The following is a 16,593-nucleotide window of genomic DNA, read 5'->3' as shown; positions in this document are numbered from 1 at the left end:
TGGTACACATGCAATACACTCCATCTATGACAGACATAGGTGAACATGTGCCATGGTGTGCTGAGAAATTGCAGAGTTTCCCTTCAACCAAACCACCACACCAGGTGACATTGCCAATTCGTCTGTTCCGTTTGGTTGAGGGTGGGCTAACTGAATAAAATCTTCTGGTGTGGTTGAATGGTTTGAAGGAAAATTCATACATACACTCTTGGCACTCTGTGGCAAATGGTTTCCTATATTTAATCTATCAGAATCAGAAACAGAAACACTTTATTTGTCATTTCATTTCATGCACTTGCGCAAAGGAAATGAAATCTTAATATCTATAAATTCTATAAAGTAATTATACACTACCAGCACAAAACATAATTGCTATTTCTTTTTTCCACAAACCAGACTGATCAGGTGAGTCGAAGGTGAAAGCTCTGATCCCTGACTGATTTTAACAGTTAAATCCTCTTCAGTCATGAAGGACAGATGAAAATGAAAAAGCAAAGTGGTTGCACAGAGATCAATATCAGCACGATAGATTTTTAAGTATTGTACGTTCACTGTGTATGTGGCATGTACATGAGGCCAGGGCTGACTTACTTTCATTTCAGTCTCTGAAAATGAAAATACAAATTGCAATGGAGTCTCCCTCTCACTCATATTGTGTGAGGGCCGTGGCAACCTGCCCTTTGATAGGAGTAGGGCTGCACAATTAATTATATATTAATGGTGATTACAACTGACTTCCAGAATTAATTGATTGTGGCCAGGGGAAATTATTCATACTGTCACAGATTAAAATTTGGAAATTAGCTGTACCAAATGTAACAAATAATCAATGAATAATTGTTATAAATACTTTTGATCACAGTATTAAGCAAAATAATCGGGATTATCGTTTTAGCCATAATTGTGTAGCCCTTGATGAAAGCACTTCATGTAAGAGTTGAAAAATATTTCCACTTTCTCAAGGGCCAGACTTTAATCCCATTTTCACATAGACCCTGGGTTCAATTTTCAAACTTCAAACATGGCTGAAAAACGTGGGGGGGTGGGGCAACCAAAAGAAAAATCAACCAAAAACTAACTTCTTCGGCCATTTCCCAGAAAAATTTCCAGAGGCGTCGGGATTCCTCCAGTCGGGCCCGGCGCTCCGAGGCCAGCTGGTTCAGCTCCTGGTAGCAGAACTCCATGTGAGCGATGCGGTCACAGATCACCTGAGGGTCACATGGCTTGTAGCCTAGAGATGGAAAAGATAGAGAGGGGAGGGGATGAAAAAAAGGGGGAGGCAGAGAAGAAGACAGAAAAGTGGAGAGTCGAAGGGAGAGGGAAGGCAAGGGGAGATGAGAGAAGTGAGATGTAGAAAAGAGACAGAAGGAGAGACAGAGGGGTGGACAAGGAGGGAAGACATTGCCAGCATTATTCTAAAACTCTTTCATCTGTTTTTAAGTCCAAAGGTTTTTTAAGGGGTTTTAAGGTTAGACAAGACTTGACTTGTGTTAAAGGGTGAGGAAACCCCCAGTTTTATCACCTCTCCACCCACCCCACCATTTTAACAAATGTAGTGAAATTGGTGTGGTGGGAGGGGCGCCGACAAAAACCGTCTCTCTCTCTCCATAAGGCACAGAGATGTACCCTTAAAAGGGGTTCAATAGCCAGTTTATTGTTTTTGTGTTTCACACCAGATTAAAATCCGTTAACAATAACATGGTGTCTGCAGTCTTGAAATAGATGAGGGCTTCCAGATATCCGCTGGTCTCTTTCTCTCCCTGCTGCGTCTTCCTGTGTGTGCAGATACCGAAGCCCGGCAAGTCTGTTAAATGTATTTGTAAGTAGGGTGGTGACCATTTTAAAACTGATAATGTAGTACAGAACATCCAGTGACATTCACCTTTTGATTTTCAATCCTGTATAATCGTATTGTGGCGAGCCGCCATGGAAGAACGAGATAGAGATCTCTTGTTCGCAACTCTCATGACCCCCCCATACACCGCACGACCCCGAGAGGGCTGTTTAATTTTAGCACCGTCAGAACCGAACGGAACTGATGGGAAAGGAGAGGCAAGAGGCAAGGATTTATTTATAATGGCAGCTCCTGTGTCCCATACACCGCATGACCCCAGGAGTGTTCCTTTATTCCGCCCCTCCCCAATGATTGTTGAACAATGGCTTCTCCCAACAAGGTCATTATTACAAATGTTAGTCTTAGTCACAGCCCCTCAGTCAGTCAGTAAAATGGTTGTCTACCTAGTCCAAGTCGAACCCTCAAACAGACAAACAAACGACAATAACCAAAACATGAACACATCACTAAAACAATAATCTGAACACGAACGTTAACAGTCCCAGAATCCCTTGCGCTGCCCCAGCACGTAGCCGTCAGTCCAGCGACCGTCTCCTCCGGTTGCCACAGTATTTTTTTCTCTTTTGTTATAATCAAGGGCTTTCCTCCAGACGAGGTGGTACCGAGTTTCTGAGTGCCCGCTTTACATAGCTGGTTACTTAATTTGAGCCTTATTGGGTTATCTGTCGCTTGGTAATTACTCCCTGGAGGATTCTTCCTCTCTCGCCCTGTGAGGCGGTCGGCCTTTCTATATAACGATATGCTTGTTTAGAACCGCTAGTTTTATAATTGTGACGTGTCCATGAGCCCCCTGCTCCTTTAAGAGAGGCGATCGTTAATGACGTCAACACCTGGCGCAGGTTATGATTGTTAGGAGTCACCGTAGAAACGGATCGCCACATGTTAGCATGCTCGCTCTCTAAACCAGCGGCTCTCAACCTTTTCGAGTCGCGACTCCCCAGAATAATCTGGTCGGTGTTCGTGACACCCTCCCCCCGGTAGTACAGCACAGGGACATTTAACTCACAACACCCCGATGCAAACACATCTATTTCGATTTCGGCTTTAGTTAGTTTTTGATTTATTAAAATAACGGCACGTTGTGTGCACACACACACTTTTACTCTCACAAAAACACTCAATAAAATCTATTCTAAGTCAAATTACATCACTGGTACAGGCGATGTAGCGTAGAAACCATTCCCCAGTCTAAAATATGTTATTTTATTTTTTCCACAGGGCCGCAGACTATGTATGTGTCGCAAATTATGGTCACTCACTCATGGATGGTCTGAGAAAGATTCTTACGTTTAGTACATTTAGGGGTGGCATGGCTCAGGAGGTAGAGCGAAGGTCGCTGGTTCGATCCCTGGCTCCTCCAGAGAGCGTGTCGAAATGTCCTTGAGCAAGACACTGAACCCCTAACTGCCCCCGATGAGCAGGTTGGCGCCTTGCATGGCAGCCTCCACCATCAGCGTACGAATGTGTGTGTGTGAATGGGTGAATGTGAGGCATCCATTGTAAAGTGCTTTGAGTGGTCGGTAGACTAAAGAAAAGTGCTGCATAAATGCAGTCCATTTACCAGTTAGTAGGACCCTAGTCTTTATTATATTAACTATATATATTAACCTTGTTGTTCTGGACTGCACCTATTAGTCTGCTGTTGTCCTCGCTGTCCTTCGATTTTCTCGACAACCGTTCTTCCACGCACAATAGCCACCAAGACCACCGGGTCTCGGGGTCCTCTTGAGAAGCCGACGCTTAAACTGTACCCCTATTATCTGCACAGAAGCTGCTATTGCTGATGTATGTCTTCAGGTGAATAATATGACAATAAAGTGAATGTGTTTTTAAAGGTGACGACAATTTAGGTTCGATTTCTCTACCATTCAATTCCTGCAATGTTTCTTCATGCTGACCCTGAAGAATGAGTATTATTATCTACTAAAGGTACGGGTGTTTAGTGCTGTATCGCTGTCTCAAAGAAGTCTTGACGTGTACTGAGGGCCAGCGCAGAACGCACTGCCTTTTAATAATGTAATGACACAGCAATTAAAGAGACAGTACACCTATTTTTCGCATCAGGTGGGTCTGGATGGTTTCATGCTTGTTTTCTCCACAACCATCTGGTAACCACCAGAAATGATCTCGCGACCCCCTTGGGGGTCCCGACCCCCTGGTTGAGAACCAATGCTCTAAACTTGCCTTGGTTAGTTAGCCGGCACGTGTTGGACGGACTGACACTATTTTGTTGTTTTGGATTGATTATTTTTGTGCGGTAACCCTGGGGTGGCTAACGTGTGCCGGGGAACGCTGATGAGGACTAGGCGAGGTGTAGTCAGATATTCCACAGTTAGGTAGAGAGGAACCGGGCAAAGTTTCAAGTTGGAGGACCTGCCAGCGATAGCACGTGGTAATGACCTACGTTCTTCTTTGTCTTCATACGTTTCAGTGTGGAAAAAGAAGGGAAATTGCATTTTGACGTTGTGGATGGCAGACTATAACAAACCTGTATAACGGGGGGGGGAATACAGAGCTAGCTCACGTTTCTCAAGTTTGTTTCAGCTTTGTGAGCAGAGAGAGGGATGCTACTAACACATCTCAAATATTGGTATCGTTCAGATTTTACGTGGTATGTACAACAATATTGTTAGAATTGCCAAATTTGTGAAAATACATCGGCTTGAGGACAATGTCAGCTTATCCCCCTCCATTTGGACCTTGTGCATACGGACAAATTGTTTTTTTTCTTTCTTAAAAAACAGAAAGTGAAGATGAATCTGTATTTGTTTGTGGCTGAAACATGTTTGTGTACTTGTTGAAAGAAGTAATCCTCAGGGATAAATACCCTGTGTGTAAACCCCTGTGTGTGTGTGTGTGTGTGTTTGTATGCTGACTATCTTTTAAGACACGTTGGATGCAAGTGTCTTGTGTCCAGGTCACATAACAGGTAGTAGAGGAGGGGAGACGTGACCATATAAATAATAGTTTTCTGTGAATCCGTCTTTCCTGCAGCAGGTCTCACCCTCGGTGTCGCTGGCGAACCTCTGTGCGTTGTTGTTTACGGCTCGGACGCGATCGGCCTGGATTGAAATGTCGGCCTCCACCAGAGCGTGTTTCTGCAGCAGGTCCTCCACGCCCAGCAGATGCTTCCCGTAGTCCTGAGACAACAGCAGCATCTGGACAGACGAGAAACGGAGTCAAGAGTTAAACCAGCATCTCTCGGTTTGGGTACATTCCTCTCCTGCTCTCTCTCTCTCTCTCTCTCTCTCTCTCTCTCTCTCTCTCTCTCTCTCTCTCTCTCTCTCTCTCTCTCTCTAGAATCAAACAGGAGCTGCAGCAACATCTAGGGAGATAAACAGCAAGCTTAAGGTCTGGTGAGGTTTCACACGCCGAGATTAAGGCTGAACGAATAATCGGCTGGTATCTGTCTGTTGCCATCTCACTTTTTCCCTCAAAGCCGGCGTTTCCAGGAGAACAATCCCGAGACTGCAGCAACATATACAAGGAGATGGGGTTAAAGGTTTGTGCATCACTTCCTTTCTTTCCCTCTGTTAGTGTTTTTTCATGGGCCTGAGGGAGCAGAGAAATCTAGGAGGACACGACCTGGGTCAAACATCAGTTCGCGTCAGGTGGTCGCGTCACGACCACCTGCGAGCTGCCCCGTCTGTTTCTAACCAGCGGCGCACCGACTACCTGCTTGGGGAGGGGGAGAGTTGTGGCTAAGTCGGCACGATTATGGCTCAAATGATAATCACACTTATTTTCTCTAACATTGTGATCATGATTATTCATGACAATTATTCATCCATTTTTATTTTTATTTTTGGATTTCCCCCCCAATTGTACTTGGCCAATTACCCCACTCTTCCGAGCCATCCCGGTTGCTGCTCCACCCTCCTCTGCCGATCCGGAGAAGGCTGCAGACTACCACATGCCTCCTCCGATACATGTGGAGTCGCCAGCCGCTTCTTTTCACCTGACAGTGAGGAGTTTCACCAGGGGGACGTAGCGCTTGGGAGGATCATGCTATTCCCCCCAGTTCCCCCTCCTCCCCGAACAGGCGCCCCGACTGACCAGGGGAGGCGTGAGTGCAGTGACCAGGACACATACCCACATCTGGCTTCCCACCCTCAGACACGGCCAATTGTGTCTGTAGGGACGCCCGACCAAGCCGGAGTTAACATAGGGATTCGAACTGGCGATCCCCATATAGGCAACGGAATAGACCTCCATGCTACCCAGACGCCCTTTTATTCACCCATTTTTGGGAACAGAATTGTTTGAGTATTTTAAAATCAACAAATCTTCAAATCCCTTCTTCACACCAGAACAAGCTAACCTGGTGGGAATAATCACTCAACTGTTAAAGCCAATATCGAAATCATGACTAGTAGCAGCAATACAATTAACTGTGCAGCCCTAATTACGGCACATCATGACGGTTTTTGTTTATCCTGGGGGTTATATGCCAGCTGGTTATTTTGAAAACCAAATAAATATTCTGTTGAAACAATAAACAAAATGCCTGACATGCTTTCTGAACATGACTAACGCAGAGCAAGAGAAGGCCTCCAACAGGCCAGACCTCTTCCATACCTTCATCTCATCCATCCAGTCCATGATGTACAGCATCTCCTGGAAGACCCTTTGCAGGCCCAGGTTCAACTCCAGCCTGTGTCTGCGTGCCTTCAGGAGCTCCAGCAGGTACTCCCACAGACGGATGACATTGTCCTTCCTGGCAGTGATGCGTTTGATGTCATGGTAAGACTCCGCCTCGAGCTCCTTCGCTACCGCCACCACGGCCTGCAGCGGGGGAGCGGGAGGGGGGAATGGGAGTGGACAAAAATGTAGTACCAAAAGGGAAGAAACAAGGTGAATGAAAGAAAAAATGCAAAAGAGCAAGAAATACTGATATAGAGAAAGACGGAGGGACAAAATCATTTCCCCCCACGGCTTCCACGTGACAGACAGACAGGCTGCTGCACTGGAATAGAAACACTACTGAAGCCATCTGACAGAAATGACAACAACACGTAATCTTTTCACAGCAACGTCCTATACAATACTGGTTTCCTGCAGGTTTCAACAAACTAAATTTAAGACTTTTTAAGATCTTTAATACCACTTAGAATACAATTACACACCTCTTATATATTATAATGTAATGTAATATAATATAATACATTTATACTATAATTTTCCCATATAATATAATACAATACAATATAATATAATACATTTATACTATAATTTTCCCATATAATATAATATAGTATAATATAATATAATACATTTATACTATAATTTTCCCTTATAATATAATATAATATAATACATTTATACTAGAATTTTTTCCCCAATTTCCCTATTATTTGAGTGCCTTCGTGCAAATACAGCAGCAGGCTTCGCACTCATTTCCCTCAACTGAAGTTACACTCCCCCCCCCCAGTAGCAAAGATGGCTGTAAAGATTATGGTTCCATCCTACAGTCAAGCAACAACAACAAAAAAAAAGAAAAGAAAAAAAAGAAACCCCAAAACAAAAAATCTGAACTATCCATTATTTGCATCTTGAAGTTAATGCAACATTATAGAAGGAACATCATCATCTAGTCAATTTTGAAGACCTCTGAAAATCACATTCAAGACCATTTAAACCCTTTTTAGGCCTGAAATTCAGATAATTGAATTTAAAACTTGTTTAAGACTTTTCAAGGACCCAGGGAAACCCTGTAATGGCGGGCGAAGTAGAAACGACGGTTTCGTTTCAAATCAGGACGGGTTCGGATAGGGCGCCAACCTGCACACGCTCCTCATAGGCTGCAATGTCCGTCTCTATGGCTTCATGCTTCTTAGTGGCGGCCTCCACTGCCTGGAGGTCATAGCCGAAGTTATCCTACAGGAGAGACGTAAAGGAGACGTGAGACGGACAGAGGAACACAGGCCAAAAGAGACAAAAGGAGACAAGACGAGAAGTACGGAAGAGCGGAGGAGGGGTAGCGGAGAGGAGAACAGGAGTGGGGTAACAGAGAGTGGGGTGAAACCAGAGAAAAGAAGAAAGGGAAGGTGAGAATCTGAGTACAGGTGGGGAAGGAGGAGAGGAAAGTAAACCAGAAAAAGAAAGTAAGACAGGAGAGGAGTGAAAAACGACAGCACTTCGGTTTAAAAACAGACTTTGCTGATCTCTTAGCGGTCGGTTTATCTCATCAAAACATCTGCAATTTTTTTCATTTTTTGGGGGGGGGGTTTCCCCCTTTTTCTCCCAAATTATACCTGGCCAATTACCCCACTCTTCCCAGCCGTCCCGGTCGCTGCTCCACCCACTCTGCCGATCCGGGGAGGGCTGCAGACTACCACATGCCTCCTCTGATACATGAGGTGTCGCCAGCCGCTTCTTTTCACCTGACAGTGAGGAGTTTCACCAGAACAGGCGCCCCGAACGACCAGAGGAGGCGCTAGTGCAGTGACCTCATCTAGTAAGAGTGAATGATATCTGCACAGATGTTAAAACTATGATAGAATAACCAACTTTGTATATTATGTGTACATCTGGAAGGGTGGGGGCGGGGGGGGGGGTGCTGACCTGGGCGACCAGTCTTTGGTTCTCACTGAGCCAGGTCTCTCTCATGGCCGCCTTGCGGTCAAAGCGTCGGGCGAGCTGCTCGAGCTTCTCCTGTCGAATCAGTTCCGTCCTCAGAGCCAGCTCGCGCTCATGCTCGGCCTTCTCCAGGCGCTCCCAGGCCTGCACACGCACACACACACACACACACACACACACACACACACACACACGGAGTCTCATGAAAGGAGTTTTAACTTTAAAGCCCATAACCCAGAAAACTTCCATAACAACACATCATCACCGGGCCATTGCCCACAACCCTTGCTACGCAATACTGCCTCTGGGACACACAACTTAACACATGCTGGGACACACAACTTAACACATGCTGGGACACACAACTTAACACAAGCTGACGGAGCCTGACGCAGTCACACCCACCTTGTTGATGTCCGAGATGAGCTTTCCTTCGCGGGGTGTGTACACCTTCTGGTTGTTGGCCCTCATCTTGCTCTGAATAGTGAAGAGGAGAACCTCCAAGTTCCCCTTCTCAACGAACCTACACACACACACACACACACACACACACACACACACACACACACACACACACACACACACACACACACACACAGTCAGTTCCACTGAACCCGAACTAAAAGGTGTTTCTCAGAATTACAGTCTGGTCTGGTCTGGATTTCAAGTGCGTTTTATTCTCAGGGAGTTTGGACGAACTGCAAATTCGTCTTGTTGAGACACTCAAAATACACCCACAAGGACATAAATCTCACTTTTAAAAGTAGAAAAACAAAACATATCACCAAAACGTAAACATTGTGACATTGCAGAACTCTACTACACAGTATTCACAATTTCTTGTGAATACTGAATTTCTTCTTCTTGGTCCTGGTGTGGAGGCACAAGTAGAAATGTTCACAAGTTCTTCATAGTTTTTATAAGCATATATTACAGATATTGTAGTTTTTTTCATAACCAATATGCATTATCTATCCGTTATCCGACCCACTTATCCTGCTGTCAGGGTCGCGGGGATGCTGGAGCCTATCCCAGCAGTAACTGGGTGGCAGGTGGGGAGACACCCTGGACAGGCTGCCAGACCATCACGCACGCACACACACACACACACGGCAATTTAGTACGGCCGATTTACCAGACCTACATGTTTCCGGACTGTGGGAGGAAACCCACCAGACACGGGGAGAACATGCAAACTCCACACAGAGGACGACCCGGGACGACCCCCAAGGTTGGACTACCCCGGGGCTCGAACCCAGGACCTTCTTGCTGTGAGGCGACCGCACCAACCGCGGCGCCACCGTGCCGCCCCAATATGAATTTATAATAGAAAAAAGAAAACATGAAAGAGAAAAAGCACAGGGAGTTCCTCGCATAGTAATCCTGAGAAAATGAATTATACATGTTTTTCTATTCTTGCAGGAGCAGCTGAGCAACTGAAAGAATCCCATCTGACAAAATGCACTGGTATGGAAGCCGAACGGAGACCTGTTGAACCGGACTCTGATGAAACCTGCGGTGGAGTGAAGCTACAAGCCGGGCTAGCTAGGCTAGCTAAAACAGTCGTAAGAACAGCGGCATTTCCAACATGTGAGGACCACTGTAGGATAGTTAAACGTAAACCCCATATGCAAATATCTGCCTGCATTCAGCAACACCAAACATGGCAAACCACCTGATATGGGTACGCTGCATATGCCCTAGCTCGGCAGACTGACAACTTATATAACGTAGGCAACAAGTCTATTTAGACGGGTCACTTTTTTGGGGGGGGGGATTTCCCCCCTCTTTTTCTCCCCAATTGTATCCGGCCAATTATCCCACTCTTCCGAGCCATACCGGTCGCTGCTCCACCCCCTGCAGCCCTCTGCAGGCTACCACATGTCTCCTCCCATACATGTGGAGTCACCAGCCGCTTGTTGTCACCTGACAGCGAGGAGTTTCACCGGGGGGACGTAACGCGTGGGAGGCTCACGCTATTCCCCCCCAGTTCCCCCTCCCCCCCGAACAGGCGCCCCGACCAACCAGAGGAGGCGCTAGTGCAGTGATCCCTGTGTTGGTAAGCAATGGATTAGACCGCCACTCCACCCGAACGCTCACACGGGTCACTTTTAAAAACCAACAACAGCAACAAAAACAACTCAGTAGCCAGAGTATACTGTCCCTAAAAGAGACACGTGCAGTAATGGCGAAACGGCAAAATATGATGGTAGACGGTCACGGCGCACATTAAACACAGTGCAGCAGCAGCAGCCATCACCTCTTTTACACCTCACAGCAAAGCAAAACCTGTTACATTACAGCCGGGCTGCAAATTTCAAACCCGACTCAACCTCAAGTGTGTGTGTGTTGGTGTGAGTGTGTGATAGTGTGAGTGGATGTGTGTGTGTGTGTGTGGGCATGCATCCCGCTCACTTCGGGGGCTTCTCCACGGTGCGGTAGGTGTTGAAGGCCTGGAGTTGTTGCTGGACTCCCACCAGGGAGTTGGCGAATTTACGGTTGTTGAGGATGATAATCGTCTGTTCAATCCACTCCAGCAGGTCCGAGGCCAGCGACTCGTACTTTTCAATCATCTTCTCCGTCTCGATGCATGGTCCAGCACCTGGGGAACCGCAGGAGGGCCCAAAGCACACCAGCTGGTTACACATCCAGGGTTTCAGATGCTGAATAGTCGATTCAGAACGGATGTGTTAACATCACCTAAAAGTCAACCATCTTTATCTCACTTCAGATTTGTCGATTCTCAAATGTAGAAGTGTGGATGCTCAGGTTTGACTCAGGACGTGAAGAGGCCCCAGAGTGTGAGTATTTAGCCACATTACGCTGTTCGAAATGGGGTGACTCACACATTCCCCCCGTTTTGTCACCATCATCATAAATAACATTCGTTTCTCAACTGCTCATTACAACCACGATAGAAATGTGTGAGTGAGAGAGAGACAGACAGAGAGAGAGAGAGAGAGAGAGAGAGAGAGAGAGAGACAGAGAGAGAGAGAGAGAGAGAGAGAGTGAGAGAGAGACAGAGAGACAGAGAGAGAGACAGAGAGACGAGAGAGGGGGAGAGAGAGAGAGAGAGAGAGAGAGAGAGAGAGAGAGAGAGAAGAGAGAGAGAGAGAGAGAGAGAGAGAGAGAGAGAGAGAGAGAGAGAGAGAGAGAGAGACAGAGAGAGAGAGAGAGAGAGAGAGAGAGAGAGAGAGGAGAGAGAGAGAGAGAGAGAGAGAGAGGCACTCAACCACTGAGTTTAAACATGAAGCACAGTATATACAGGAAGTGACTTCTCAGTGATGTCACAGTGCTTAGACTGACATCAGTAGTCTCAGGCACCGTTGCAAAAGCATATACCAAGAATATCTAAAAATGGAATATCGTGGTAACCTGATGATATTCGGACTTCTCGTGAATTTTCCCCCCTTTCCTCCAAATTGTATCCAGCCAATTACCCCACTCTTCCGAGCCATCCCGGTTGCTGCTCCATCCCCTCTGCTGATCCAGGGAGGGCTGCAGACTACAACACGCCTCCTCCGATACATGTGGAGTCGCCAGCTGCTTCTTTTCACCTGACAGTGAGGAGTTTCACCAGGGGGACGTAGCACGTGGGAGGATCACGCTGTTCCCCCCAGTTCCCCCTCCCCCCTGAACAGGCACCCTGACTGACCAGAGGAGGCGCTAGTGCAGCGACCAGGACACATACCCACATCCAGCTTCCCCGCTCACAGACACGGCCAATTGTGTCTGTAGGGACGCCCGACCAAGCCCGGAGGCAACACTCGAACCAGTGACCCCCATGTTGGTAGGCAACGGAATAGACCGCCATGCTACCCAGACACCCCAGTATCAGTGCTTTTTGCATTGACACTGACTCCAAATCACCCTTCTACCCATTATGTAGTAACCTTGGATTGTTTAGAGATGTTTTCAGACTTTCACTTCTGTGTTTAAACGCTAAAAACACCAAACCAGGTCTGCTGCTGCCCTTTGCTCAAACATGCAGACAGCATCTCCAGATTAAACCTAGCTCAGACTAAACTCAACCGCCTTTCACAGCAGTGCCTCCCAAATTCACCTTCGCCTTCTGACAGATACTCCTACCTGCCCCAGGGGCACTAGCTGGCCCTGTGTTACAGTCAGAGAGGGGGCGAGAACAGTTTGTCCTTGTGCATTTCATTGGCAACATATGAGCATCTGATTTAATAAGCGGGTGAAAGTTTGCACCGTACCTTGCCAATACGCTTCCCCTCCACCTTCAGGTAGTGGTAGTACGTAACGACATAGGTGATGATGGACTTCTCATCCGGGTGGTCTACACTGATGTCTGTATGCATACAAACCAACACAGACAACAGATACACACGTTACTGATCTGCTACACAAACAGCAGACTGCTAATTCAGAAGTCAGCTACTGATCTGGAAAAAAAATAATAAATAAAAAAATCCCCAAAAAATAATCTATAAATCTTGGTGTGTAGGCATGGTTTGTGTATATCTGGGTACTGCATTCGTAAATGTGTGTATTTTTGTCTCCGCTGGAAGCAGCCTGAAGAAATTATGCATTCGGTTGTTTGTGTGTGTGTGTGTGTGTGTGTGTGTGTGTGTGTGTGTGTGCCGGTTTGTATGTGTGTATCGTATGTCCATGGCTAATCTCGCAAACTACTGGACCTATCGGCCTAAATTCCTTGGTGCACAGTAGTGATGATATGATGAAGGACCTCTTGTGGTGGCGGTGATTCAAAACCTCTGAAAAACATTTGTTCTCGCTGTCGCCGCTCCCTCTCTTCATTCACTCTCTAGCTCAGCAGACCAACACCGCTGCCCGTCGCTGCCTGATCTGAGTCAATCTGAGCCTGAGCGACTCACATCTACAGTGTCAAAACCAAAACACTATGTATTGGGGTACGAGTCTTGAAAGTAAATGAGAATTCGATCGCCTTTTGCGAGCCAGCAAATCATTCACTGCTGATCTCAGCACAGGAAAACTGGAGGAACCAAAAATAATTCACCTTATTCACCTTGCCACTACGTGGCAGTGCCATGGCCTCCAGTGTGGAAACTCTGCAATAATGGCTGAGCTGTTTTCTTACTGTTGTTTTATGAAGGAAAGTCAATCAGCAGAGCAGCCATTCACCTTCATCATGTTATATCATGAAAACTGTGACGGTTAAAGACATCTGAAGGGTTCTAATGAGGGCTTTCAAATTATGATAGCCCGATCTCTTTCATTTCATGTCAGACTTGGTGGCTTCCGTGTGAGGGTCCAACTAGGAGGCTGCACATCCACAGACTGACAGGCAAAATGTTTTTATTAGGCTGACTTTTTTAGATTGTGCGCTGCACATTAATAACTTTTTGTTTTGTTATTACATATTTCCCATTCTATCGACTTGGGCGCTGCACAAACGTCTGATAATGGCAGGAAAAACACTGGTTTATCCGTCTGTGTGTGTGCACATTTCCTTCTCCCGGTAGGTGAAAAAATGGGTGGTTTGTCACAAAGTTTGAACATTGGAGAAGAGGAGATACGTACGCCTGGTGGAGATCTGCACTCCGCTGAGTGAAGATGTGCGTTAAAGGATTTTAATGCATGATGTGAATGCAAAAAATCCCTTCAATACACATCTTTATCCTGCTTATATCTTTGTCATTCGCCAAAATATTAAAATAAAAGCCTTCACTTATTTCTTGTTGAAGGTTTTGGATGCAGAATTAAAAGCATTTGAAGCAAAAGTTAGCCACTAAGCCAAAGCTTTGAACGTTTACTGGGCTTGCCACTGACTCAGTGTGTTGCTATGGTTACAGCGTATGAATTTAGATCATTATTTAAACTATTCTACAGTTTTAACACACACCATTCAGCCAGCCAATCAGAGACCAGTATTCTCCATGACCATGATAGCCTATATAATTTCCGTTTAAGTGAGTTAAAGGATAATGACCAGCAACACACAGTGAACGGTGAGTGACTGAAGCACCGCCATCATAAAAACATTACGGCAAGATAAATATACAGAGGTCCATAAAGTAAACCAAACTGTGTATTTGCGCCACCTGTGTTACTAAACCAGCTGATTTCATTATTTCCCCTTCCTAGCCGAGGAGTGATGTTGACTAGAATGTGCTGCTTTAGTACATGGGTGGAGTATATGGTTATAAGATGCGGAGTATGCTGATGTAGCCGAATGTTACTTGGTGCATCTCTGGACGGGGTCTTTAGCAGCGCTGTGTGTTAGTGTGTGTACTGACCCTCAGGGTCCAGCAGCTTGGTGAGGCCCAGGTGTTGCTCTGCCAGGTTGAAGGCGTTCTGCAGGTTGTAGTGGGCATTTGACTTCTTCAGCTTGTCAAAATCTATTAGGTCAGGTCTGATTCAAACAAACACGTGCAAACAGAAACAAAAATTGACTTTCTAATGTTGCGGATGTGTTAGAATTCTACATGCATTAAAATTCTGGAAAATCATGGAATTACAGTCTGTTTTGGATGGACTGCATCTGCAAGAATCGTTCCTCTGAGCTTTCACACCATAATTTTTTAAGTTATTAAGTTTTCTTTATTCATGCCCTTGGGGAAATTCAGTTACTGCAAATTAACCCATCCTAGCTGTGATCTGTGTAGCTAGGAGCAGTGGGCTGCCGCCTTCATGCTGGGCCCGGGGACCAGCTCCAGTTCTTCTCCCATTACCCTGGTCAGGGGCACAGACAGGAGTATAAACCCTAACTTGCATGTTTCTTTTGATGGTGGGGGAAACCGGAGCACCCGGAGAAAACCCACCGCAGACACGGGGAGAACATGCAAACCCCCCAAGGTTGGACAACCCCAGGGTTCGAACCCAGGATCTTTATGCTGTAAGGCAACAGTGCTAACCACTGGGCCACCGTGCCGCCCGAACCGGAGAGAACGCCTGCACTTTCAAATGGTTATTCATTAGATGAAATTTAAATACACGGATGCATCACGGTACCGATCACAGGCACTGTTCCTAAAGGCAAGCTTGAGGGGGACAGTACTTTTCTTGTTAAAAATGTTTCCATTAGTAACAAGTGCCAATGCAGATTGAGCAGTGTGGGTGAAGACGCGATCCTCCATTTGGTGGGACAACACAGCAAACCATACCTCAGCGAGAGAGTGCCCTGAAAGCTTATGGGTGCATCAGTTAAATTTTGAATGTCTTCAGTCCCTATGCAACGCATAGGGACTGAAGATTGGGAGGAAAGGCTCCAGATTTTGCAGGTGAGAAAATTAAGTTATATTCATATAGTCACCAGTGTGGGCCGATTTTATTATTATTATTATTATTATTATTAAAACACCGGACCAGTGAAGGGTCCAGTTTTTTAATTATATGCACTGCGGCGAGCCTTCTAGCCATTTTCTGGTAAATATACTTGACATGCCTTCAGTTATTTTTGATTGCCCCGCCAAAATATTAAGCTGCAGCCAATACCTGCCATGCAGCTTCGTGTCAGCTGCCAATTTAAAGAATTGGTTTTATTGTTGCTGAAGAAACAAACAGGGCTCATCTGGATACCACGACCTCCAGATGCGCTTTACCGGACTGATGCGGATGCATTCCATGGTGTGAAAGCCCTATAAAACTATGGAATGTGATAAAATACAGAACAGCTGGTCTGAGGAAAACTATATTTTTTTATATTACTTTATGATGAGATTTGGTTTACTTTAAACTTTAAAATGAGTTGTTACCTGTGATTTGTGATGGTGTTCTGTTGTAGTCTGTGCTTTATAATTAACACTGGCATACTTCTTAGCATTTTTCAACAAGTCTACATTTTATTACCGTATTCTAACAAGCAATAGTTATGACATCATAGCCAAGAGTCTATGGGATGAGACGTTACCTGTGTTTGTGAATAAGGGCATTGAAGGCCATGCCGTCTCTCCAGCTAGTCGAGAAGTTGTGAATGTTGACATTTGGATAGCTGGAGAAGGACAGAGGGAGAAAGAGGAGAGAGAGAGAGAGAGAGAGAGAGAGAGAGAGAGAGAGAGAGAGAGAGAGAGAGAGAGAGAGAGAGAGAGAGAGAGAGGCAATTTATCAAAAACTTAATGCTTAAACCCAAGTTTAACTTGACATTGTGGTTGTTTAAAGAGCTAGTAAGCACTAGTCTTTAGCCCATCTCCAACTGCTCACATTTAGACAAAGTATAT

General features: G+C 45.7%; 1 protein-coding gene across 1 annotated transcript in view; it reads right to left on the bottom strand.

Moving 5' to 3' along the window:
* Positions 1–16,593, bottom strand: part of LOC130123300 (spectrin beta chain, non-erythrocytic 1-like) — a 118,835-nt gene that overhangs the window by 54,011 nt on the left and 48,231 nt on the right. The window contains 11 exon segments of the mRNA XM_056292459.1: positions 1,080–1,231; positions 4,860–5,013; positions 6,434–6,640; positions 7,637–7,732; positions 8,420–8,578; positions 8,840–8,957; positions 10,850–11,024; positions 11,027–11,036; positions 12,652–12,746; positions 14,674–14,789; positions 16,287–16,367. Coding sequence (XP_056148434.1) covers positions 1,080–1,231; positions 4,860–5,013; positions 6,434–6,640; positions 7,637–7,732; positions 8,420–8,578; positions 8,840–8,957; positions 10,850–11,024; positions 11,027–11,036; positions 12,652–12,746; positions 14,674–14,789; positions 16,287–16,367 — 1,363 coding nt within the window.

This window comes from Lampris incognitus, chromosome 13 (genome assembly GCF_029633865.1).
Source record: "Lampris incognitus isolate fLamInc1 chromosome 13, fLamInc1.hap2, whole genome shotgun sequence".
Lineage (NCBI taxonomy): Eukaryota > Metazoa > Chordata > Actinopteri > Lampriformes > Lampridae > Lampris > Lampris incognitus.
The sequence above is the reverse complement of the archived record's forward strand: the minus strand, read 5'-3'. Positions and strand labels throughout refer to the sequence as shown.